The 25,986-nt window shown below is 35.9% G+C and overlaps 2 protein-coding genes across 2 annotated transcripts; one reads left to right on the top strand and one right to left on the bottom strand.

Moving 5' to 3' along the window:
- Window positions 1–557: 557 nt before the first annotated feature.
- Window positions 558–19,819, top strand: LOC124539709 (DNA-directed RNA polymerase I subunit RPA2). Its single transcript, XM_047117048.1, has 19 exons — window positions 558–744; window positions 817–1,146; window positions 1,254–1,346; window positions 1,679–1,825; window positions 2,192–2,364; window positions 2,946–3,195; window positions 3,797–3,952; window positions 4,395–4,561; window positions 5,794–5,941; window positions 6,887–6,947; window positions 7,664–7,863; window positions 8,323–8,476; window positions 9,426–9,516; window positions 10,744–10,939; window positions 12,178–12,392; window positions 13,324–13,462; window positions 16,907–17,113; window positions 17,495–17,863; window positions 19,570–19,819. The coding sequence occupies exons 1-19, from the start codon at window positions 658–660 to the stop codon at window positions 19,777–19,779; spliced, it is 3,393 nt and encodes a 1,130-aa protein (XP_046973004.1). The 5' UTR covers window positions 558–657; the 3' UTR covers window positions 19,780–19,819.
- Window positions 19,820–21,321: 1,502 nt separating this feature from the next.
- LOC124539818 (nucleolar protein 56) lies at window positions 21,322–25,546 on the bottom strand. The gene is made up of 8 exons (XM_047117176.1): window positions 25,432–25,546; window positions 24,625–24,829; window positions 24,379–24,546; window positions 23,159–23,357; window positions 22,501–22,764; window positions 22,129–22,283; window positions 21,837–22,007; window positions 21,322–21,691 (listed from the first exon to the last, which is right to left on the bottom strand). The coding sequence occupies exons 1-8, from the start codon at window positions 25,432–25,434 to the stop codon at window positions 21,444–21,446; spliced, it is 1,413 nt and encodes a 470-aa protein (XP_046973132.1). The 5' UTR covers window positions 25,435–25,546; the 3' UTR covers window positions 21,322–21,443.
- Window positions 25,547–25,986: the final 440 nt, after the last annotated feature.

Here is a 25,986-nt window from a genome sequence, read left to right as displayed (position 1 = left end):
TAGAGAGAATCATATTGAAATTGTAATTTAATTATTTATTTAATAATAAAGATATGGTAATACCATATCTTTATTTGATTGATGTATTATCTTTGATTTGAATTGAGATAAAAATATTTAAAATTACCGTTTTAATATCAATATTTAAGTTTTTGTTGGCGGCGTTTAGATTTATGATAACATGCAGAAAATACAAATCCTAATGACTACATACATATAGATAAATAAATTAAAGACGGGATGTTAAATCATAAAAATACAGAGTAAATAATCATAGTCACAAATATTTTTAGTGCTTATTTGATAACGCCTGTATTTATTAAAGCATATTGTTCTTATAGACAAATTTGCTATTTTTATTTTTATTTAATATATTCGCTGTTGTTTTATTTATTTGTGCAGGTACTTTTAATTTATTATAATAAAATGTGATTTAATTTAAATTAAAATGCATACTTACCATAATTATATTTATCATACGACTTAAATAATCCTTATTCATACATTATATATTTTTAAACTGATTATTTTAATGTCGATGTCAAGTGTCAAACTGTTTAATTATCAAGTGGCTGTCAAATTATATCTGCACGTGTGTTTGTTGCATTTCTTTTGCAAGTAAATGTTTTTTACTAAATGTAAGTCTTTCACAAAATAATGGACCCGAAAAAGATATTACAGAAACCGTCTCTAGCATATACTAGTAATCCCAATTTCAGTAAACCGCCTAAAACTCCTAACCCTGTAAGTATTGTTTACTTTTTAGTGATTTAAAAATCTATGAATTGTTTAATCAATACTATTTTATTGTTACAGCACCTACAATGTCTAGGGACACCTCATATAGATTCCTTCAATTATATGGTACAAGATGGTCTAAAAGCTGCCATCGCGGATCTTATTCCGGCTGAATTCGAAATGCCGAGTGGAGAAAGAATAAAAATCACTATAGATGAGGCGGCATTCGCTAAGCCGAGTGTTCCCATGGAAGCAGTGGGTGTCAAAAATCAGAGGGTACTTCCTACAGAATGTAGACAAAGGGCTGCTACATATAAGGGCGACTTTAAGATAAGATTAAGTTTCGATATTGATGGAAAAGTTATGTCTGTTGATAAGTCACTAGGGAGCTTGCCTATTATGCTAAAGGTAAAATAGCTTCATATAATTTTTATTAAATAATATATTTTTTTGAAATCTTAAATAATGTGATTTTATTCTATAGTTCTTTCTTAATTTTTTTTTAAATGTTTTAGTCAAAGGTCTGTCATTTGGCAGACTTATCCCCAGAGGAACTTGTGAAACACAATGAACATGCTGATGAATGGGGTGGATATTTTGTCATCAAGGTAATTGTTAAATCAGATTTTACTTAGTCTCTCATACATATGTAAGTTTTTTTCTATATACATATTATAAGTACTGAAATAACTGTCTGTGTCTTGCTCATTCACTTCCAAACCACTGAACCGTAGTTGATGATACAAAAAAATGTATATTACAGTGCCTTTTACTATTGACATGAATATTCAACCACCTTAAATTTATACAGAACCCAATAGAAAAAACCATTTTTGAAATTTTTAAATGAATTAGTTAGTAATATTAAAATAAATTGTATAAATTTTACATTGATAACCAATATATAATCTTAATTTATAATATTATTGTCCTTTTCTAGGGTCATGAACGTTTAGCTCGTATGTTACTAGTGACGCGCCGCAACTACCCCGTCGCTATTAAGCGTTCAGGCTGGAAGATGAGAGGAAATTTGTTCTCCGAGTTTGGTATCCTCGTACGATGTGTCAAACCTGATCTCACAAGCACCGTAAGTTTCTTATTAAGTTATTAGTACAGTAATTATCATGACTATGATTACCTGAACTTGATAAAGACAGATATAGTTAGGCTTTTTTATTGTGTGTCCGGCAAAAATAAATAGTATCCAGTATTGCCGGCGTTTCAGCTAGCTGTTAAATATGGAGCACTTGTCATTTCAAAAGAGTTACGACTGAGTTTCTTGTAAGTTCATCTCAGTAGAATCTACAAGAAAAACAGTGTAATATAGTTTGTGAATGATGATTCAGAAGTGCTTGTATAAGCCTGCTTGAAAAAATAAATAGAATAACTGATATCTTATAACACAAACTATGAGTCAATGTCGAAAAATTAAATTACTTTTTTCTTTTCACAGAATAATGTTCTGCACTTCCTTCAAAACGGTACTTGTAAGCTTATGTTCTCTCATCGGAAAGTTATGTACTACGCTCCACTAGTTTTGATCATGAAGAGTCTGGTGGACTGGCCGGACCATTACATATACAGATTATTGCTGCACGGAAAGAAGAATGATTTGTATTATGTTAAGTAAGTTATACATATTCACCTGATTGAGTCTTTTGGAGATAATTATATTAATGAGAAATAAAATAATTATATCAAGTAAAATAATTTTCGAAACAGTGATCAGAATATAAAATGTTCAAAGCTTATTCCAACATCCTGATTTTATATATGACAGATTTTCAGACTGAAAATCAGACCTGGAACATGCAGTGCCCAATGGTTTCTGATCAAACAGATTAGAAGATTAATTAAAAAAATGCATGAAGCTAATAAATATATTATGGTGTTGACACTGACAAGACTCAACTGATCAAATTGATATGGTCACATTAATGCCAGGCATTTATATTAAACGAGGCCCCCATCATAGGATGACTCTAAATCACACTGATATAATTTATAATTTCTCATGTTATAATTAGTCATGTCTCAAAATTTTTAGTGCTGATAATATTTTAGAAATTTATTTAACTTCTGTAAATAATGTACATAAACTTTATTTCCAAAATATTTTGTCACCTAACATAAGGTTATATATGACTAATATTGCACTACCAGTAAGATATGAAGCATATTACAAAATTCTTTCTTTCCATAAACAGCTGTGTGCAGAATATGCTCCGAGAACTTCATGAAGAGAGTCTTCACACACAAGAGGAGTGTAAATCCTACCTGGGCCGCATGTTCCGGCCCAGGCTTAGCGAGCTGCCTCCGTGGGCAACGGACGAGGATGCTGCTGACTTCCTTCTGACTCGCTGTGTAATGATCCATCTGAATGGAAACACGGATAAGTTCCATGCTCTAGTCTTTATGGCACAGAAGCTATATGATGTCGTTCAGAATAAATGTAAGGTGAGTTCGAAATGCATCCACTTGCTACATTAAATTGACGACCTTCGTAGTCAAGTAGTACACTACACTACTGTACACTGGTTTTCATGGGTACGCCACTCTGAGGTCCCGGGTTCGATTCTCAGCCGAGTCGACATAGATATCGTTCATTTGTGTTCTATGTTGTCTTGGGTTTGTGATACCGTTGTAACTTCTGATTTTCCATAACACAAGTGCTTTAGTTACCTACATTGGGATCAGAGTAATGTATGTGATGTCCTATATTTCTTGTTTTTTGTTTTTATGAAATGAAATATTGTTTATTTAAGCAGTGTAATACATTTAAAAGTGCTAGATTTAAATTTATATTGAATTGAATATAGTACATATATTGATAAAATAAATTTAAAGCAACCTCTTACTAATATTAGAATTAATTAGTTTTTTGCAAAATATTTTATAAAATTTTTAAAGATGGTTATTTAAGTCGAGTTGTGTAAACTTGAATCTAAGAATAAAAAAAAACAATTTACTGTTTACATAAGAACATATTTTCAGGTTAGCGGTACATAAGTGAGGTTATAAATAAGATTGGATTTTAAAGTGTTTTTTTCTTCTATAGGTGGAAGGTGCTGATGCTGTAATGGTGCAAGAGTTACAAGTCGGCGGACATCTTTATTTGCAAGTTTTGAAGGAACGACTTCAAACTATGCTTTATATTATCAAGGCGAATATTCTGAAGCGAGCTAAAACTGCTATGAAATTTGTACTGACTTCGGTGAGATTTTAAATTTTATAATTTTAGATGATAAATATAAAATCAACACTTGGCTCAAATTAATATAGCTGATATTATATAGGCTGTTCTTTTTGGAGTAATTATTCTAATTTAAATATCTGTTTCATTGGCATGGCAAAACTACTATTAATTATTACATTTATGACAAATACATATATGTTATAATCCAAATAACAGCTTTAGTTTTACTGTTAGGCTAAGACATACTCACCCCTAGGATAGACTTACAGGGTAGTCTATTTCGGGCTATATATTTGGCAGAAATACTTACCCAAATGAATTTCTCCTCCTATGCTATAATATTTCTTTTTAAAAAAGAACAGGTATTATTTATGACCGTCTAGTTTTCACAGTTACCCTTGAACTGAACTACAATCACTTCTTTATTTGTAACAGGTTCATGTATTGAGTCTGTTCACAGAAAGAGCTGCAGCAATTGATCCGTATGGCTGGTAATTTGGAACAAAAGATGGAGACGTTCCTGGCGACCGGAAACGCGCCCTCCACCAACGTGAACCTGGCTCAGTACAAGGGGCTGACGATTGTCGCCGAGAACATCAATAGGATGAGATACATGTCACATTTCAAGTAAGCCTCAGCTTATTCAGATTATATATTTAATTTTTTCTCATTGGTACCTCTGACCATTTGTAATGCTACAAACGTAAATGCTACGTCATTTCACAATTAAATGTGAAATGACGATTCAAAAGCCCACATGAATAAAATTTTTTAATATAATTAGAGTTTCTTGTCGGTTCTTCTGGGTAGAAGATCAGAACAGTAGTTACTCTTTTTCAACATTTAAAAATACAATCATATTAGTTAAATAAAATTATATATGTATGTAATGTATCCCGCCTGGAAGTCAACAGGTATTAATTCCAAGCTTTTTTATCGTCTACAGTCGGGATAGGAAAGGGTTCGTCACCTTAAGATCTATATTCGTGTGTTATCTATGAGCGATAATCTGCTTCACTGATCGAGAATTTATGACACTGACAGACATATTTTGACAATTCAGTAGAAGATGTCATATCTAATTTAAATTTGTAATGACCAATTACAAATTCAAAAGATTTCATGTTCATATATAAACTAGTCTAAAGATGTTACACTATTTTGAGCCAAGGTATCATGCTATGTAAGTTTCATTTTATATTCAGTGCTTTAGTTTCAAAAGGTACTATGAGCTTACCACTTGATAAAGGAATGAATTTGAAAACTGACGAAGGTTTTCTTACTCTGACTGTACAGTTGTATTATTACAATGTATTTGTGTTCTTTTGTCGTCTCTATCTACATATAATAAATCGGAGTGTCTGTTTGTAATATTATGTATATACATACGTATACACGTTAAATATACGAAAATGTCATTTTTTATCATTTTTGTCTGTTTGTTCCGGCTAATCTCTGGAAAGGCTGGACCGATTTTCACTGGCAAATAACTGATACAATAAGGAATAACTTAGGAAATTATTTTTTTTTTTTTTTGTTAAATTCAAACGCTTACACGGGCAGAGCTAGTAATTCATAAATGCCTGGACCTTAATTCAAAGTTGCTCAGTGTTTTTTGTATGTAATTCGCGAATTCTCCGACTTACAATGGGGAAATGCGATTCCTTGAGAGGTTTCCGTGTGGAATATGTTTAAATGGTCGTAAGAGAGGTCCGTGTGGAATATGTTTAAATGGTCGTAAGAGAGGTCCGTGTGGAATATGTTTAAGTGGTCGTAAGAGAGGTCCGTGTGGAATATGTTTAAATGGTCGTAAGAGAGGGCCGTGTGGTGTATGTTCATCGTGGTGGTGTGGTGTACAGGGCGATCCACCGGGGCTCGTTCTTCATGGAGATGCGCACGACGGAGGCGCGGCAGCTGCTGCCCGACGCGTGGGGCTTCGTGTGCCCCGTGCACACGCCCGACGGCGCGCCCTGCGGCCTGCTCAACCACCTCACAGCCTCCGCCCAGGTACCCGAAACATCCATGTGGAAAAGCTAACAGAATGTAAATAAATATGAGACAACATCGCATACATTACTCTGATCCCAATGTAAGTAGCTGAAGCACTCGTGTTATGGAAATCAGAAGTCACGACGGTACATCTACATCGACTCGGCAGGGAATCGAACCCGGGATCTCAGTGTGGCGTACCCATGAAAGGTGTACACACCACTCGACCATGACGGTCGTTGGAACGTTGTCAAAGGATTTTATTGTCGTACTAACTTATTCGAGACTATTCTAGAATACAAGTAAACTCGTTTGACACACAAACGAATAAATGACAAAAAATTGTAAGCCAGTAAACATTATAAATGACCTATTTATTGATAAGTCACTTTGTAAGACCCAATGCCTTATGACTTTGTTTATATTAGCTCTAATACAACCCCTTAAAGCGATTTCATAGGAACTAACTATAAATAGTTACCTATAAGTTACAGTTATAATCAACATACATGTATTATAACATAACGGTCTACCATACAATTTAAAACAGGAAATAAATATAAAAAACATTAAAAAAAAGCTTGATGTATATTTTGCAAATATAAAATAATTAACACAATACATGGAACACCTGTATACGCTGTACTAAACGATGTTATTCTCCCTTTATCGCTGTTTTGTTTATTTTAAGTTTTGATATGTACCTGCGTTTTGTTTATTTTATAGTTATTTTATTATTTTTGTATAAGTGTTGACAACGAATACCGATGTACGGATAAATCCAGTGGGGTTTTTGTTACATCGTTGTCTGTATAAACAAAGCATGTATAAAGATATTCAATAAATAAATAAAAAAAAATAAAACTTAAATACAATATCAGCAAAAAAACATAAATAAAAGCTTGCCACACCCGCACTCCGGCTCGAAGGACCAATTTTTAATATTAATTGTTTCGCCTCCAGGTCACACAGCATCCTGACCCTAAGCATCTCCCCAATCTGCCGTTCGTCCTAGAAAAATGTGGTATGTATTCTGTTTTCAGTTGAAATTTTAAAGCACCTACAAAATGGCTACGTCATACATTAAATGACACTATTATTAGTACTTGGTAGTATAGTGCTGAGAAAATAAATAGACGAATAATAAAAACGTGAAATTTTCGGACAAAATATTTCACACCCAACATTAAGCCGGCAACGCACTTTCAACCCCTCCGGTTTTGCATATATCCATATCAGGTGGTAATCATTTTCCATCAGGGAAGCCTCCTGCTCGTTTGCCCCCTATAACATAAAAAGGGGTATCATTGAATGCGTTGACGTTACAGCCACATTCTTGGTGGTAGGGCTTTGTGCAAGCCCGTCTGGGTAGGTACCACCCACTCATCAGTTATTCTACCGCCAAATAACAGTACTCAGTATTGTTGTGTTCCGGTCTGAAGGATGAGTGAGCCAGTGTAACTACAGGCACAAGGGACATAACATCTTAGTTCCCAAGGTTGGTGGGGCATTGACGATGTAAGGAATGGTTAATATTTCTTACAGCGTCATTGTCTATGGGTGATGGTGACCACTTACCATAAGGTGGCCCATATGCTCGTCGGCCAACCTATAACATAAACAAAATACATTGAATACTAAAAAATACATCTACAAGTCAAAAGCATCAGCTTTGAGCCCTCCTCAGCCCATAAACGAATTTTTGCACTATTGTGGCACTAATCTATGTATTCAATACAGGAATGGAACCCATTAGCTCAGTGTCCAACACACCACTGTCCCACGACGTGTACAAGTACCCAGTCTTCATAGACGGGAAGCTGGTAGGCTATCTGCCTGAAGACACCGCTCAGAGGAGTGCCGCTTATCTTCGTACATTGAAGGTCAAAGGGGAGGACGTGCCTATAACTACTGAAATTGTTGTGATACCCAAAAAACAGGTGCTTTTTTGTTTTTTTTTTTTAAATACACTTCTTAAATATGAACAGACATACAAACAGTGTCACTTTCGCATTTATTAATTTTAGTATAGTATAGATAACTAGCTGATCCCGCAGCTTTTTATGCGTGAAAACTTGATTGGTCAAAAATCCATAAAATATTTAAGTAACGAAACTTAAATTATAATGACTTTTATATTCCTTCCTTAAGAAAGGATTGATTCCCAAAATAAACTTCTGTCTGTTCACAGGTTTAAAGAATGATTTCCGAGATAAAAACTAACCTACGTCCTTCTCTGGGACTAAAACTATCTATATGCTTAATTTTATCAAAATCGATTTAGTACTTTGAGTATTGAGGACAGATTCACTATTGCATTTATAATATTAGTATATATAAAATATCTGTTTTAATTAAAAAATATACCCAAATGTTAATCATACTAATTTCTACACCAGATCTGCGCCCAGTACGCGGGTGTGTTCCTGTTCACGAGCGAGGCTCGCATGATGAGGCCGGTCATCAACTTGTCCACGGGGCAGCTGGAACTTATCGGGACCATGGAACAGCTGTACTTGGACATCGCTGTCACCCAGAATGAAATCATCAAAGGTGTGTATTGATATTGATTTTTAATTCTTGGTTGTTATATAGGTCGATAGATGGCACTGCTGGTAATTTGTGTTTTAGATTGCATAGCAATTTGAAAGCCAAAAAAATTTTTTTGGGTACATTTTTTTTAACTGTATTTACTTTGACAATCATGTATTCCGGTGTGTATTCTGAAGGGTGAGTGAGCCAGTGTAACTTCTGATCCGAAATTCCCAAGGTGGCTGACCAATATATTTATAGTATTATTGTCAGTTCTCAGTTTTTGTATATGGGCACTTATACAGCTTATACAGCCGTAGTAGCGCTCTCTAACCGTAAAATTAATGATTTGTGTAATCGCAAAAATTCAATACATCGCAATCAAAAATCCTCTTTATTTTTCACACAGAAACATGTAAAAACACGTAACATGTAAAAACATGTAACATGTTGTTACATGTTTCATTATTGTATATATTTAAATGAGACCATGACCGATTTGCATGTACAAATATTGTCCCATAATTACTGGGACAAAATTCGGCTTGCGCTTTTAATATATGTATCACCAACATATATCATCGTATATGATATATGTTGGTTATGGTTCTAATATCTGGTTCACTTGGTGATAGGGCATTGTGCAAGCCCCTCTGGGTAGGTACCACCCACTCATCAGTTATTCTACCGCCAAATAACAGTACTCAGTATTGTTGTGTTCCGGTTTGAAGGGTGAGTGAGCCAGTGTAACTACAGGCACAAGGGTCATAACATCTAAGTTCCCAAGGTTGGTGGCACATTGACGATTTAAGGAATAGTTAATATTTCTTAAAGCGTCATTGTCTATGGGTGATGGTGACCACCTACCATCAGGTGGCCCATATGCTCGTCCGCCAACCTATACCATAAAAAAAACAAACATAAAAATACATTCCTAATTTAAATCCTTGTTTTTTTTTTTGTAATTAAGGTAGAACAACACATTTGGAGCTCTCGAAGTCAGCCTTCATGAGCAATTTGGCGCAGCTGGTCCCAATGCCCGACTGCAACCAGTCGCCTCGGTAAGCTTGACAGGCAAATCGCCTCTAACCTATACATAGCAATAATACATGTATTATAGGTTCAAATAACACAATTTCGTTTAAGAAATTGCTAATTCTTAAAACCTCAACCATAAAGAAATCCATTAAAAGTTTCAGTATATTCGTTTTACAAGAGTTATTAAGTAATTTAGTTTCTCTTCACAGATAAAAATGCAAAAGCGTCTTTATATTAAAGTTTAAAATTATTTTTTTTAGCTATAGTTAACTTTGAAGAAAATTGGTATAAAAAGACCAAAATTGATTCCGTATTGACTTTTTTAATATAGATTTGACTTAGATAGAACGACCTCCGTAATCGAGTAGTGTGTACATCGGTTCTCATGAGTACGAGATCTCGGCTTCGATTCCCAGCCGAGTCGATGTAGAAAAAGTACTTTCGTTTTTTATGTTGTCTTAGGTCTGGTGGTGGGAACTTCGTTACTTCTGATTTTCTAAAACACAAGTGTTTTAGCTACTCACATTGGGATCAGAGTAACGTATAGTACGACAGATATTAGATGTAGTATCGAAAAAGGAAATGGAATAAAAATAAAACCGATTATTGTCGATTTACACAACCAATAGAAATAGCTCCCTATCGCGCCATTCGACGCTATTCGTCGCTATAGATTCACGCGTCAGAGAAAGCAAGTGCATGTAAATCGACGCGTCAAATTGACGAATATATTAGGTGATATGTGCTGGAATAATACAAAAACTCTCCTCACAATCAATACTTTATCTCTCCTGAAGTGAGTGGTTCACGATCCTTCCAATTCGACGATTAAAGTAAGAATGACCATTTCTAGGCTTACTCCTAGTATTTAATGTTTACACGCCCCTCCTCCGACTGTAGCAACATCCGGTTTCGATCTATTTTAAAAACAATTTAGTCAAAACCGGATGTTGACAATCAACGCAAATTGTAACAACTATTTAAATCGAATTATTTATGCTGATAATACTTTAATACATTAAAACAATAAAATATGATCATATTAAAATAAATATGCTAACATATGATATTACAAGTTATTGCATTTGTGCAAAGATCACATTCGCGTGAGAAATAAATATTGATAATTTGGGGTAGCTCAATTCGGATGTGATCGGTTTTACGAATATTGCCGATGCGACATCTAAGTTGTGTCGTACTATACGTGATGTCCGATATACATGGATGTGTGTGTGTGTGTGTGCCCGCAGTAACATGTACCAGTGCCAGATGGGCAAGCAGACGATGGGCACGCCGATCCACACGTGGGCGTCGACTGCGGAGACCAAGTTATACCGGTTGCAGTCTGGCGCGGCGCCGCTGTTCCGGCCGCTGCATCACGACCACATGCGTCTCGACGACTACCCCGCCGGAACCAACGCCATACTCGCTGTCATCTCCTACACGGTATTCCCTTACCACAAATACCTGCTAGAATACTCCGATCTTACTAATATGAATCTGTTTTCACCCACCGGCCTTACCACAAACACCTGCTAGAATACTCCGATCTTACTAAGATACCAGACCCATGGCCTTCAAGGGAGATCAGCTAACTGTTGACAGGACATATTATTATGACCTTTTTCTCTGCTAGACTACTCCGATCTTACTAATATGATCCTGTTTTCACAGGATCATATTAGTAAGACATATTATTGTGACCTTTCTCTCTCATAATCCGGTGATGGAATGGCAAATCCAACTCAGCCGGAAACAGTTCATGCATCCAATTTTTGTCTGCCTGTCTGACCTGGATCTGATTTGATCTGAGGAAATTAAACCAACAACAACAGCCTGTAAATTCCTACTTCTGGGCTAAAGGCCTCCTCTCCCTTTGAGGAAAAGGTTTGGAACATATTCCACCACGCTGTTCGAATGCGGGTTAGTGGAATACACATGTGGCAGAATTTCTATGAAATTTGTCACATGCAGGTTTACTCACGATGTTCACCGCTGAGCACGAGATGAATTATAAAGACAAATTAAGCTCATGAAACAGCGGTGCTTGCCTGAGTTTGAACCCGCAATCATCGGTTAACATGCACGCGTTCTAACTACTGGGTCAACTCGACTCATTAACCCACGGCAGGACATATTATTCTGTACTCTATTTCTCTCTCATAATCCGGTGATGGGACGGCAAATCTAAGACGATTAGAAACAGTTCATTTTCAGACGATTAGAATTTTTTTCAATGGCTAAATCGAATGTTTACCTTCCCGACCTGGATCTGATCTGGTCTGATCTGAGGAAATACAACCTAGAACCCCGAAATTAGCAAGATTAATTATTTTATTTTGTAATACGCGTGAACTGCAACCGATCTGAAGGTGGTTCCCCAATATTTAGTACAAATAGTCGCTTTAGGTGTTGGTTGTCATATATCATTAAAAAAAGTAGCCCGTGTCCTTGGAGTTCGAGTTTGCTTCATACGAATTTTCATCAAAAACGGTTCAGCGGTTTGGTCGTGAAAGAGCGAAGGAAACACGGAGGTACTTTCACATTTATAATATTATTAAGATTATTACTACCATAGCCATTTTATATTACATCTTCAAATCTGTCGCGGCAATAGCCCCTCGTAAAATATGTCCGGCAAGAAATCGCCAAGTGGTCGTTAGTGACCCGGGCCCCCGTTCCAGGGCTACGACATGGAGGACGCGATGATCATCAACAAGTCGGCGTACGAGCGCGGCTTCGCGGCGGGCTCGGTGTACAAGGCCAACTTCCTGGAGCTGGCGCACGCGTCGTCGTACTTCTGCCGCGACCCCGCGCGCGCCGACCTCGCGCCGCACGTGGACGCCGACGGGCTGCCCGCCGTGGGCGCGCGCGTGCGCCCCGACGACCCCTTCTACTGGTGACGCCCCGCTCACTCGCTCACTCACTCACTCACTCACTCAATCACTCACTCACTCACTCACTTGTTCAATCACTCACTCACTCGATCACTCACTCGCTCACTCACTCGATCACTCACTCAATCACTCGCTCACTCACTCACTCACTCGCTCGATCAATCACTCACTAGCTCACTCACTCACTTGCTCGCTCACTCACTCACTCACTCACTCTAGATCACTAGTGTCAGTGCACCGCGCCATAGAATTCCAATCAAAATATACTTTACTCAAGTAGGATTTTACAAGCACTTTTGGAATCGTCATTTAATAACTTTTTTGAATATTAAGTGAATAGACCGTGAGATGATTATGACAAAATATTTGGTCATTTGAACCAAGCTAATTTTTACATAGCTAATAATAGTCGAGTAGCCTAGTAGCCGATTCACGAAAATCACCTTGCCATACTTTTCCGAGAGTTCCAAATGACCGCCATACCCTACAAATGAGTATTTTTTTTTTCTACCGAGAAGAATCGGCAAGAAACTCATTAGTTACTCTTTTTCAACATTGAATCTTCTTCAAATTAGCTAATCGTTAGTAAATCTTGAACAAATACCCTCAAAGATTTGGTCTACAACTCCAGATTATCTGCCTTCTGCTTCTTGTAGTATTACTTCATCAGGTCATTATTTCATCTGGCTAAATTCCTATGTCTTAAGTTTATTGGAAAACAACAACAACGACAGTAAATGTCCCACTACTGAGCTAAGGCCTCCTCTCCTTTTGAGGAGAAGGTTCGGAACATATCCCACCACGCTGTTCCAATGTGACTTGTTAGAATAGTCTTAATAATTCCTTTTGATAGTTCAAATCATGGTTCACAAATATCGACCATGTGTGTTGAGTAATAAGGTATATTATCGATTGTATTTGTGTGTATCTTAGCTACTGGGACGGCGAGAAGAGTCAGTTCGTGGTGTCTCGCTACCACGGCAAGGAGGAGGTGTTCGTGGACAACGTGAGGCTCTGCGGGGACTTCTCGTCCAAAGCGCCGAAGAAGGCCTGCGTCATGGTCCGGATACAGGTTGGTTACTGTCATGGCCATAATTGTCATGGTCATTGTCGTTGAGTTTGGAAAGGTCTTTACCTAGCTGGCCTTTTTTTTTAAATATGAGACAACATCACATACATTACTCTGATCCCAAGCTATATCCCACATATACAGGGTTACAGGTTAAGTCGACCGAAATCCTTTAAGAGAGGATAGATTCCATCACTCCTAACCGATTTGACTATGGAACCCCATATCCTAAACCTAACCCTTCTCAAGTTATTGGCCTTTGAATTTATTTTATAAAAATGACAGATTTTTTGACGACTGCCCCTTTATTTTTGTTTTGTGTCCCAATTTTGTATTATTTTTGCTATTTTTGAGTAGAAGATTAGTTGCTTTATTATTTTAAGCTACAAAACTGCCAGTAACTATACCAAATGAGTCGTAGTAGACAGTCAATTGTTAAAAAAAGTAATTACATTTAAAAAATATATTTTTTATTTCTAAGATATCTTTAAAAAAGTCTATGACAGATGTACTGCAGATATGCTAAAAAATATCTACGGCTCTTCAGCTTTCCGATAAGGTATAATAACATAGGGTATTATTAGAATCCTTGGAAAAAATCTTTAAACAAAGACGCCCGAGTAACAAAAGTTAAGCCGCTCGCAGCGCCTGTTGTCCTGCAATGAGTGCGAGCGGGACATTTTTCAATGTAAATAGGTACGAGAGGCATAGGTAAAAACTATTTTGTTGTTATTGTGTGTGCTTTTTGGTAATTCCTTAATTCCTTATTCAGTCTGCTTACGCGATTCGTCCGTGGTAGATGCGATACATAGTGCTCTTGGTTTTTTACTCGATTTGGCTTGTTTTCTGGATTGTTTCTTCCTATTCGTGACTGTGCTTGTTAACTGGACCTTGATTTGTATTTCTGATTTGGAACTGTTGAAAATGACGACCTTTACAAATGAAGAATATGCTGATATTCTGATTTGTTATGGGTACTGCAACTGTGTATCTTCACGAGCACGTGAAGAATACATAGCACGTTATCCTGGCCGCCGTATACCGGATATTAGTGTCTTTGACGGAGTTTATCGGCAAATTAGAGAGACTGGCTCTGTTTCAAGATGACGAACAGACGTAGGCAGACCACGAATTCATGACGACGACGAAGAGCAAGATAATGAGATAATTCGACGATTTCGACAGGATCCCACTACGTCAACTAATGTTGTTGCTCGAGGACTTGGACTCTCACAGTGGAAAATGTGGTTTACAGTGCATACTGCTTGTCTCTACCCCTACCACTTCACGCCAATACATATCATCGAAGAAGGAGATCCTGCGAGGAGACTAGACTTCTGTAGATTTATGCTCAACGCAGATTTAGAAGATCCGTTGTTATTTAGAAGAATCTTGTGGACTGATGAGTCAAAATTCGACCAAGACGGGATAACTAATTATCATAACACACAAGTTAACAAACGTCACGAATAGGAAGAAACAGTCCACAAAACAAGCCAAATCGAGTAAAAAACCAAGAGCACTATGTATCGCATCTACCACGGACGAATCGCGTAAGCAAACTGAATAAGGAATTAAGGAATTACCAAAAAGCACACACAATAACAACAAAATAGTTTTTACCTATGCCTCTCGTACCTATTTACATTGAAAAATGTCCCGCTCGCACTCATTGCAGGACAACAGGCGCTGCGAGCGGCTTAACTTTTGTTACTCGGGCGTCTTTGTTTAAAGATTTTTTCCAAGGATTCTAATAATACCCTATGTTATTATACCTTATCGAAAAGCTGAAGAGCCGTAGATATTTTTTAGTACATCTGTCATAGACTTTTTTAAAGATATCTTAGAAATAAAAAATATATTTTTTAAATGTAATTACTTTTTTTAACAATTGACTGTCTACTACGACTCATTTGGTATAGTTACTGGCAGTTTTGTAGCTTAAAATAATAAAGCAACTAATCTTCTACTCAAAAATAGCAAAAAGAATACAAAATTGGGACACAAAACAAAAATAAAGGGGCAGTCGTCAAAAAATCTATCATTTTTATAAAATAAATTCAAAGGCCAATAACTTGAGAAGGGTTAGGTTTAGGATATGGGGTTCCATAGTCAAATCGGTTAGGAGTGATGGAATCTATCCTCTCTTAAAGGATTTCGGTCGACTTAACCTGTAACCCTGTATATGTAATTCCCAGATTTTTGGCTATCGAAATAAACCAATAATAAATAATATTTTTTAAACACTCCTGGAGTTTGAACTTAGGACCTCAGATTTATAAGCTTCAGTGTGAAACAAGTGGTAACGAGATTGACACAGATTTAATAATAAATATAAATAAATAAATATGAGACAACATCACATACATTACTCTGATCCCAATGTAAGTAGCTAAAGCACTTGTGTTTTGGAAAATCAGAAGTAACGAAGGTACCACAAACATCCAGACCCAAGACAACATAAAATCTTAATGGTAATCTACATTGATTCGGACGGGAATCGAACCCGGGACCTCAGAGCGGCGTACCCATGAAATGCGTCGTCAAAATTTCATTTCAAGTCATTCTGCCCATGGCGGACGCATTTTACAGCTTCTTCTTCTACGACACAATCTTATTCCCTTAACTACCATTTTCATCTTAATTATTCATCCATCCGGCTCGAAGGACCATAAATAAAACACCACTTCTCATAACAAACAACGTTTTTTATTTTGTATAGCTAATCTTATATAATTTCTTTATAAATCGTTTAACAAAGGATAGCGTGTTTCAGAAACAAGAATAAAATGAACAACGGCATCTATTCACACATAATAAGAACTAAATAAATGTTTTAATATTATACACTAACAGATGCCAACGTTAGAAAATAAATTGCTGTCCGAAATTTCAGCTTTCCAGTTTTAACAGTATCATCATTTTTTATGGCTTTTATTTGTGCCAAGAGGTCACAGATTATTTCGCCAATGTCACGTGCGATGGAGATTGAACGGTGCGGTCGAGATTGCAGGCTTAAATTAATTTTAAGGGCACAATAGTAGTAGACTCTCTGTTAACCCATAACCTAAAACAATACAATAATAAATAATTAGATAAACATATAACATAATTATTAAGACAACAAATGAGAACGATCACAAAAACATTTACAACTTAATTTTATTACGCTCAATATATTTACATAAAAATTTACAAAGTGGACTAAACACACACATTAACAAACATTCAACATTAATAGGGCGAGGAACTTTGGGAGGGGAACGTCATATACGGGATGGAGGAGATTGGGGCAAGAAAACAGTATATGGGATAAGGAACCTTCGTCAAGGCCACATTCACACAAAGAGTGATCTCTAACTCTTATTTTGCAGAGATGAACGGGCGTACTTGCATGTCCAAGGCGTAATCGTCAGATAGTAGTAACATTTAATTGGTCTATTCCAGCGTAATCCGACAGTGGGTGACAAGTTCGCTTCACGGGCCGGGCAGAAGGGTATCTGCTCGCAGAAGTGGACGGCCGAGGACTTGCCGTTCACGGAGTCGGGCCTCATCCCGGACATTCTGTTCAATCCTCACGGCTTCCCGTCCAGAATGACAATCGCCATGATGATCGAGTGCATGGCGGGTAAGGCGGCCTGCCTGCACGGACACGTGAGTTGTTTATACGATTTCTTTAGTTATTTTCATCATCATCATCATCTCAGCCATAGGGCGTTCACTGCTGAACATAGGCCTCTCCCAATGATTTCCACCTTGACCGGTGAGTCATGAGTCCTCCTAATGAATCCACATAGTTATTTTCGATTTAGTAGAAATCCTAATTATTTTAATTTGATATATTTTTCCAGCTGGAAAAGGTCAAATAACCAATATTTGACTTCAACTTGACATTTTGTCTTTTGTTATGTCTTTTATATTGTCAATTATTATGTAAACATTGTAGTTAAATAAACAATATAAAAAAACTACTGACAGCCGACTACTTGCTAGTACACATTTGACCTCGTGAGGATGTAATCGTCGCGCTTGCAGGTGCACGACGCGACGCCGTTCCGCTTCAACGAGCGCGACACGGCAATCAACTACTTCGGGCGTCTGCTGGAGGCGGGCGGCTACAACTACTACGGCACGGAGCGCCTGTACAGCGGCGTCGACGGGCGCGAGATGGCGGCCGACATCTTCTGCGGTCTCGTGCACTACCAGCGTCTGCGGCACATGGTCTCGGACAAGTGGCAGGTGCGAACGACGGGCGCCGTGGACGCTCTCACGCGCCAGCCCGTCAAGGGGCGGCGCCGCGGTGGGGGCGTGCGCCTCGGAGAGATGGAGCGCGACGCCCTGCTGGCCCACGGAGCCGCCTTCGTGCTGCAGGACAGACTCTTCCACTGCTCCGACAAGACCGAGGTACCGCCCCTGTATATATGTATATATGTGCTATGTACTGTAGTAAAGATCAGCTCCTATACCACCTCGAATATTCCTTCTACTGGTCCAAGATTACTAGGAGTGAGACCAATGAACATACCAAGTATACCCTCCCCCCCACAACGCATGAATGAATATACAGTGGACTCCCGGTAATTCGTCCCTTGGCTAATTCGGCATCCCATGTAATCCGACATAGCTATTATTAACGCATGATTGAGCTGGTTGCAGCTTATAAGTACTACTTCAATTGTGTTCGACGCGTTTGTCAAAATGTCATTTTGAAACAGCAATTTTTTTCATTTTCAAAGTTTGGATGGACCTTCTGACACAAAACAGAGAAAAAAAGTGGTTTCAAGCTGAAAAGAGGAATCTAGAGTCTGCTTTGACAAACCCAACTTCCATTTTTATTCGAAATACGCAATTAATTTTCGTTTCAATATTCATTTTTTTACAACTATAACCTTAAATAAGTATTCATAACAGGAGTGACGTCACTGAACGCTAATTAGTGTCTTGAAATACGTTCAACTCAAACTCAAATTCCTTTATTCAATATAAAAGCATTACACTTACTTATTGATTGTCAAATAAACACTACCACCGGTTCGGAAAAAGGAACACCCTGACCTGAGAAGAACCGGCGAAAGAAACTCAGCGGGTCTTTTTTTTCTGTTATTTTTTTTTTTTGTCAAATTTATGTACATTTCGTTCCGTTTCAAGTTACTTTAATTAATAATTATTATTAAAAAAACAACTTATAACGAATATAAACCTTGCTTTGGCCCTTCTTTTATAATTTTTCAACATTAAAAAATAAACCCATCAGTACCTATTATATTTGCATGTTCCCTAGTATAGCGTAAATACTTATCACTGGATATTTTACAAGGTATTCTTATGTAAAAATTCCGAACTCTAGAGAGTTTCATTAAACTATAATCCGAAAATTTCAAATATCCGAAACTGTCCCGCAAAACTTTTCTCGGATTACTGGGAGTCCACTGTAATAAAATGGAGATTTAATAGTGCAACTTTTTGATATTTAAATGGACCTTAATTTTTGTATTAGTATAGTACGACACAACTTAGATTTCGCATCGGCAAAATTCGTAAAACCGATGACATCCGAATTGAGTGCGCTATCCCAAATTATCAATATTTATTTATCATGCGAATATGATCTTTGCATGAACGTAATAACTTGTAATATCACATGACCTAATATATTCGTCAATTTGACGCGTCGATTTACATGCACTTGCTTTCTCTGACGCGTGAATCTATAGCGACGAATAGCGTCGAATAGCGCGATAGGGAGCTATTTCTATTGGTTGTGTAAATCGGCAGTAATCGGTTTTATTTTCATTCCATTGCGTTTTCCGATGCTACATCTAATTTGTGTCCTACTATACTTATCATTCGATATATTGGATTACAAGGTATTCTTACGTAAAAAATCCGACTATAGACTATAATTTCATTAAACTACAATCCGAAAGTTACAAATGTCCGAAACTGTCCCGCAAAACTTTTCTCGGATTACCGGGAGAATCCACTGTAATAAAATGGAGATTTAATAGTGCAACTTTTTGATATATAATGGACCTTAATTTTTGCATGCGCACTTTGATTAGCGACAAAGTGACGACATATAATATATATGAGTGCTATGTTGTGTGTAGGCGATCGTGTGTTCGAAGTGCGGCACGCTGCTGGGCCCCGCGGCGGCCGACGCAGAGGGTTCCAAGGACTCGTGCCGCCTGTGCGGGGAAGGCGACCTCCTCACCGTGGCCATCCCTTACATCCTCAAGTTCTTCGTCACCCAACTGGCCTCCGTCAATATCAACGTTAAAATCAATTGTAACAACGATTTGGCTATAACGAGTTGTTGATTGTTAATACATTTGTTATGTAATAAAAATTATACGATAATATTTTGTTTTACTCCAAAGTTATAACGTAGTCAATTGTATGGAACGAAAATGTTATAAATTGGTGGATTTTTACATAGGTAGAACTGTATGGTCTAAGAACAATAAATGATATTGATTCTATAATTATTATTTTTGGCTTTTATTTGTGCCTAAGTACACATTATTTCGCAACTCTCATAGTTACAAATTCATTTTTTTTCTGTCAAAAAAACGAAGAAAAACAGTCCCAGCAAAGTTTTCAATATTAAAAATTTGATGATGGATTTTTTTCATCCATAGTTAATAAATAAATATTGGACATCACATACATTACTCTGATCCTAATGTAAGTAGCTCAAGCACATGTGTTACGGAAAATGAGTGGTTACGACGGTACCATAAACATCCAGACCCAAGACAACATAGACAACTATTTCTACATAAACTCGCCGGGAATCGAACACGGAACCTCGTAGTGGCGTACTCATGAAAACCTACTACTAAACTACTCGACCACGGATGTCGCCAATCAGGGCCGGATTTAGGGAATGGCAACCGGAGCAATTGCCCTGGACCTCCACATAAGTGGGGGCCACAAAAGTTTTCAGTGAGATTACAAATACCGAGATATAGTCAAATTATAATAATCTTACTACTTAATATTTTAAAAGTTACCGATACCAGTCAAGAAATACTTACTGATTCAAATTAATAAAAGCTTAAGCTAATCCATTAATCCATGATCTAATTATTAGGATCTCCACGCTCCTGTTGGTCTAGGGCCTCCACTGCTTTGCGGCCCCAGGGCCTCCAGACCTTTAAATCCGACTATCGTCAATTATTGTAATCAGTCAACGTGTATGAGTATTTTTATTGAGAGATATAATTATGTATAAATATAAATCTTTTTTACATATAAGAATGTATCTATCCTAAGCAGTTAAACCAATCGTTTTAAATCAGACATGGTGGTGGCACTGTGCGCAATAAGATTAATCGTACCTAGTTTCTTACAATTTTGGATTTGATCATGATGGGAAAATTAGAATTGCATCTGTATAATATATTGAAATGAATATTTTGATTTTAAATTAAGTATAGTACGACACAACTTAGATGTAGCATCGGCAAAATTCGTAAAACCGATGACATCCGAATTAAGTACGCTATCCCAAATGAGCAATATTTATTTATTTTGTGGACATGATCTTTACACAAACATAATAACTTTTAATATGACCTAATATTCGTCAATTTGACACATCGATTTACATGCACTTGCTTTCTCGGATTGAACTGACGCGAGAATCTATAGCGACGAATACGTCGTCAAATGGTGTGTAAATCGGTAGTATCGGTTTTATTGAATTTGCCGATGCTACTTCTAAGTTGTGTCGTACAATACTTGGTACTTTCCTAATTACTTTTTCTTAAACAGTAATTGCATATGAAATATCTGTGCATTATACGATACTCTAGTTGTGCGGGAAGTAAAAGTGTAGGATTATAAAAACAAAACAATTATTGGAGAAAAGTTTAATTGTATAATATATCAATAAATGTTCATACCCAGACATGTCTGTAAGTATCACTCTTAAAAATAAAACATTTAAAAGAAGTATATTACAGTAATATATTTCTTGCTAATCCTCATCCATGGCTACTTCTTGTTCTTTCTTTTCCTTCTTCTTCTTCTTCTTCTTACTGACGCTCACATCTGCTTCCTGGACATTGCTCACATCTGCAGCCTGTGCGTCCTGCTGTGCTACTTCTTCCATTGCCTGTTTCATTACGTCTATATTCTTCATTGGAATGTCACCGGTCTCGTAAAACTTTAATCTGTCTTCAACTTGCTGACGGAGTTTCTCACCATACACAGTTGTTTGATTTTCTAAACAAAATTATTTACACATAAATTTTATATTCAGAATTAAAATTTATTACAAAAAAATTTACATAAAAAATATATTCATAAAACTATGTATTGACTAATATTGGATACAACTACTAGGAGAATAATAGTTAAACCAACTCACCGGAGAAGCAGTCAATCCTAGAAGCGATAGAGCACTTGTTTGCGAGGTAGCGACTGATACGTCCCTTGTTCTTAAGGCCGGCTCGCCCGATGAAAGTTGAGTGATATAGAAGACCGTACTTAGGTGTCTTGGAACGGGTCTTCAGAGCTCGGAAAAGTGCTTTCTCCGCACCTGTGAAAATGTGAATAATAAAAGTATTTTAGAATTATCATAAATGTTGCATGACTAATTTCTTACTGATATCTTACTTTTGTTATTTTTTATTAGGAAATAAGAAGTTACTAAAACTTACCCAGGATTTGTAATGTGGATGCCGGGTACTTTGCTAGACTGGTAAGAGAACCAGCTTTGGAGATGAGGCGAGCTCCCACCTGGTCCCCGATAAGTGTTGTAAGGTTTGGAGCCACAGAGGTCATCTTTGTATGTAAATACTCTGCTATTTCTTTCCTAAAAATAAAAAGGTAAATATTACTAACAAATAAATTAAACATTATTTTTTCATAATGTAAAATTAAATCTAAAGAAAATATTTTTAGCAAGTACTTTTTAAATTCATTTATCAAATAATTTATCCATCATCGTTATGAATAATCATTGGTATATTAACTCTATACCTTAAAAAAATATATGTTCAACTGTTTCAGCAAAAAATTTCGAAACTCACCTGTAATTACTCAATGCAACAACTCTTCCAGCAAACATTTGTATATTAATTAAATCAACGGGTGATATATCCATTCCCATAGACATTTTCGATGCATCAATAATAGCTTGTGCCTTCTCCGAGTCACCGAGGATCTCTGTTAATGGTTCGACAGATTCTTCTGAGAGTGTTTTACGATCTTTGATGTACTCCGCACACTTTGAGTAGAGGTAATTCTCTGGTACAATACTAACAAGCTCTGGGAAGTGGTAAGAATACCATTCTCTGTAAAAAAAAAAATGCATACTTAATTACTTGTATAAGATACATATTTATTTTTTTATTATATTTTGTAGTAGTAAAATTTATGTATACAAAAAAAGTTGTGTTTGCTATAGATATTGTTACTGTTATCAAAGAAATAAATATAGCAATAGAACATATTTCATCTTTATAAAATATTAGCATTTAGAGAAGTTGATAGAAGTTCAATCAATAAACCCTAGTAATTGTTTATTTAATATAATTATAAACTATTATAATTACAATTAACTAATGAGTCTCTTTTGACATACATCTTATAAGCAGAAATTCCAAAAAGGTTGTATGCTTGGATTTGATATGGTCAAATGCATGTAATTTACACATCAAATTATAATCTTAATTTGATTAATTTTACCTGATTCTCATTGAAAATGTATTGACATCTTTATCCAGCTGGTCCAGCAGAGCTATTGATTGTATGATCATGTTGTCCACACGATGTACATTGAACTTGACGCGAGCTCGCGAGTAAGAGTGGCCGAGACCTAGCTGAGCCACACTGCATGCTTTTGGAGTTAGTCCTTTGATGAGGGCGTGGAAATGGTGTCTTATACCTAGAGACAATTAATGTAAGCATACATTAGTAGATTCTTAGTACTGATTTATGAGAATCAATAAATATACTTTTAGGAATCCTTTTAATATTTTAAGTCTTTTTAATTATTCTCAGTTTCTTTTAAAAACTCGTCACCCTCACTTTTACTTTAAAGTTTCCTTTGCAAAAAACAAACAAAGCTTCCACTTTAATGTTACAATAATTTATTAATTTATAGGTTAAGTCTTTATCCGTTAATTTTCAATGTAATACAGAATATTAAATCTTTTATTTTTAAAGGTTTTGAAGGAATTAATAATATTTCTATTTAAAGTTAAAAGCTTGTGTTAAGACAGGTAAGTTAGTTGAGAGAACAATAACCCTCTTGGGTCAGATCAGGCTTAATCCTAACTTGTTACATTGCTAAAACAACTACATATAAGTTAACTACATTAATTTAAATATTAGTTAAATATGACAAATCAGGGCTGCAAACCAAAAGTCGCCCAAAATTTGTTTTGTTTTATCATTAACGGATGGTGTCCCATATAAATTTATGGTGGGGGACGCTGTGAAACCCCATAAAAAAATTGAAACAATCTAACCTAATTAAATTTCATTATAACTTTTTAGTCATAAAATTTGATATGTAGCAATAGCTTTAGCACAGTTATCAAAACAAATTGATAAATAAACAAAAGAACTGCCTTAATATGGCACAATTTTATTACCACAAGTTATTTGAAACTTGCAATAGATCAATTTGTGCATTTTTTCTGTTTATAAACTATATTTTTACTATGAAACATGAGTCTTATCTGTACTATTTCCAAATCATTCTTCTGGACATGATGAAGCCGTTAATGAGATTTCCCGCAAAGACTAAAAAAGTTATTATTTCCATTTTTTTTTACATTTTACAAGTCTTATTCTTCCTGGTTAAGACATGTGACTTGTCTTAATAAAAATCCTATCTGTGAATATGTTTACATCTTTACTTTCATAGTAGTTTCCAGATTAAGATCCATGAAGACACTCACCTCTAAGCACCTCTGGTACAGCGCCAGTGTGTGAGCAAGGAATTTCCAATGCTTCACTAATAGCAGCACCGAGTTTAGGGTCAGAAACACCGAGTGTGCATTTCCCACGCTTCTTGCGTTTGGGTAGACCACCTTCCAAGAAGAGGTTGAGGTCTTCTGGTAGAATACCTGAATAAAAAAAAGGATTTTATTTTATATATACAGTAATTTACTTTTATTTTATTTTCATGTAGCTGAAATATATACCTTCTGAAATTGCGTTGATATTCTCTAAAGCAGTTATTGCAGATTTAAATGGTTGAAATGCTATCAGGGTCACCACAGAATTGAACCTCTGTAGGTCAGTCACTGATTCCTCGACTTGTGGTAAGAATGCTGCTAGCTCTTCAAACTCAGCTACTCGAAACAGGGCAAAGCCTGCGCTGTGCTCATAGAGCACATACAGCTTACTCTAAAAAATAGAAATTACTTTAGTTTTAGTTGCATTCTTCATGTGATAAATGATTTGTTTATTTTTTTGAACATGATGTTATTTATGAATGATGTATCAGACACGATTACTGCGATCGATGGTTATATAAAAAAGGTAAATTCGCATCAGTGGTATTGGAGAAAATCGCGGTCTTACTCAATTAGGTATATATAACCTCTTTAGTTGTTAAAATGTAGCAAAAAATGTTTTCCAACTTATCAATATTATATAAATTGGCAAATCTAAATGCTCTGATATAGCACACTTTTATTATCACAGGTCAACTTTAATAACTTGCAATAGATCAACTTGTGCATGGGCCTTATGTACACAGTAAAATTTTATAAATATTTTATTAAATAACAATGTATATAGAATTTCAGAATTAAAACAATGCAATTAAGTCTTAAGTCTGGATAATTAAACGAAAGATCCCATTTTAAAGCGTAGCTATGATGTACTTATTTCGAACACATTGGACTGATTCCTTTTTATATTATTTTAAAGGTTTAAATTCAATTTTATATAATCCAAGTTAAGGTGTATTTATTAATAACGATAAAATAATGTATTTAACTCACCATGATTAACTTCTATGTAATTATTTTACATTACTAAATATTGTACCGTAAACACGTGTGTTTTGATCTACCATGCAAAACAGAAGCGTTAAAATTTTTTAAGGTTATAACGTTACTTTTTAAAAATATATGTTTTGTGTATCGTGTAATTTTATGAAAAATATTTGTTTATTTTTTATTAATTTCAAATTTCCATAATCAATAAAAAAGAATTATCATAATAGTTAAAAGATAATTAAATATTTTATGATTGTCTTGCGTTAAACGAAACACGGCCATTGTTAAGTTGTGTGAAGTATATATATATAAATATCTATTTGAGAAATATTTGTATGTTTTTAAATTCTCAATAGTCTATAAACTTATATTTTCTATGTTTCATATAAAATGTATATGTTGCTAATTTTATAAGCTTTATTATTAGCTTTCATTCAATAATGAAATTCAAAATTATTGACAATCTGTGGAATTAACGGCAAAAGATGTCAAATTTGAAATAGAATTGAGCAATACTATGTTGACTGTTAGTAGCCTGCGTATTTATTTTAAATTAAT

Source organism: Vanessa cardui, chromosome 23 (assembly GCF_905220365.1).
Source record: "Vanessa cardui chromosome 23, ilVanCard2.1, whole genome shotgun sequence".
Taxonomy (NCBI): domain Eukaryota; kingdom Metazoa; phylum Arthropoda; class Insecta; order Lepidoptera; family Nymphalidae; genus Vanessa; species Vanessa cardui.
This window is presented reverse-complemented; position numbering and strand designations above follow the sequence as displayed.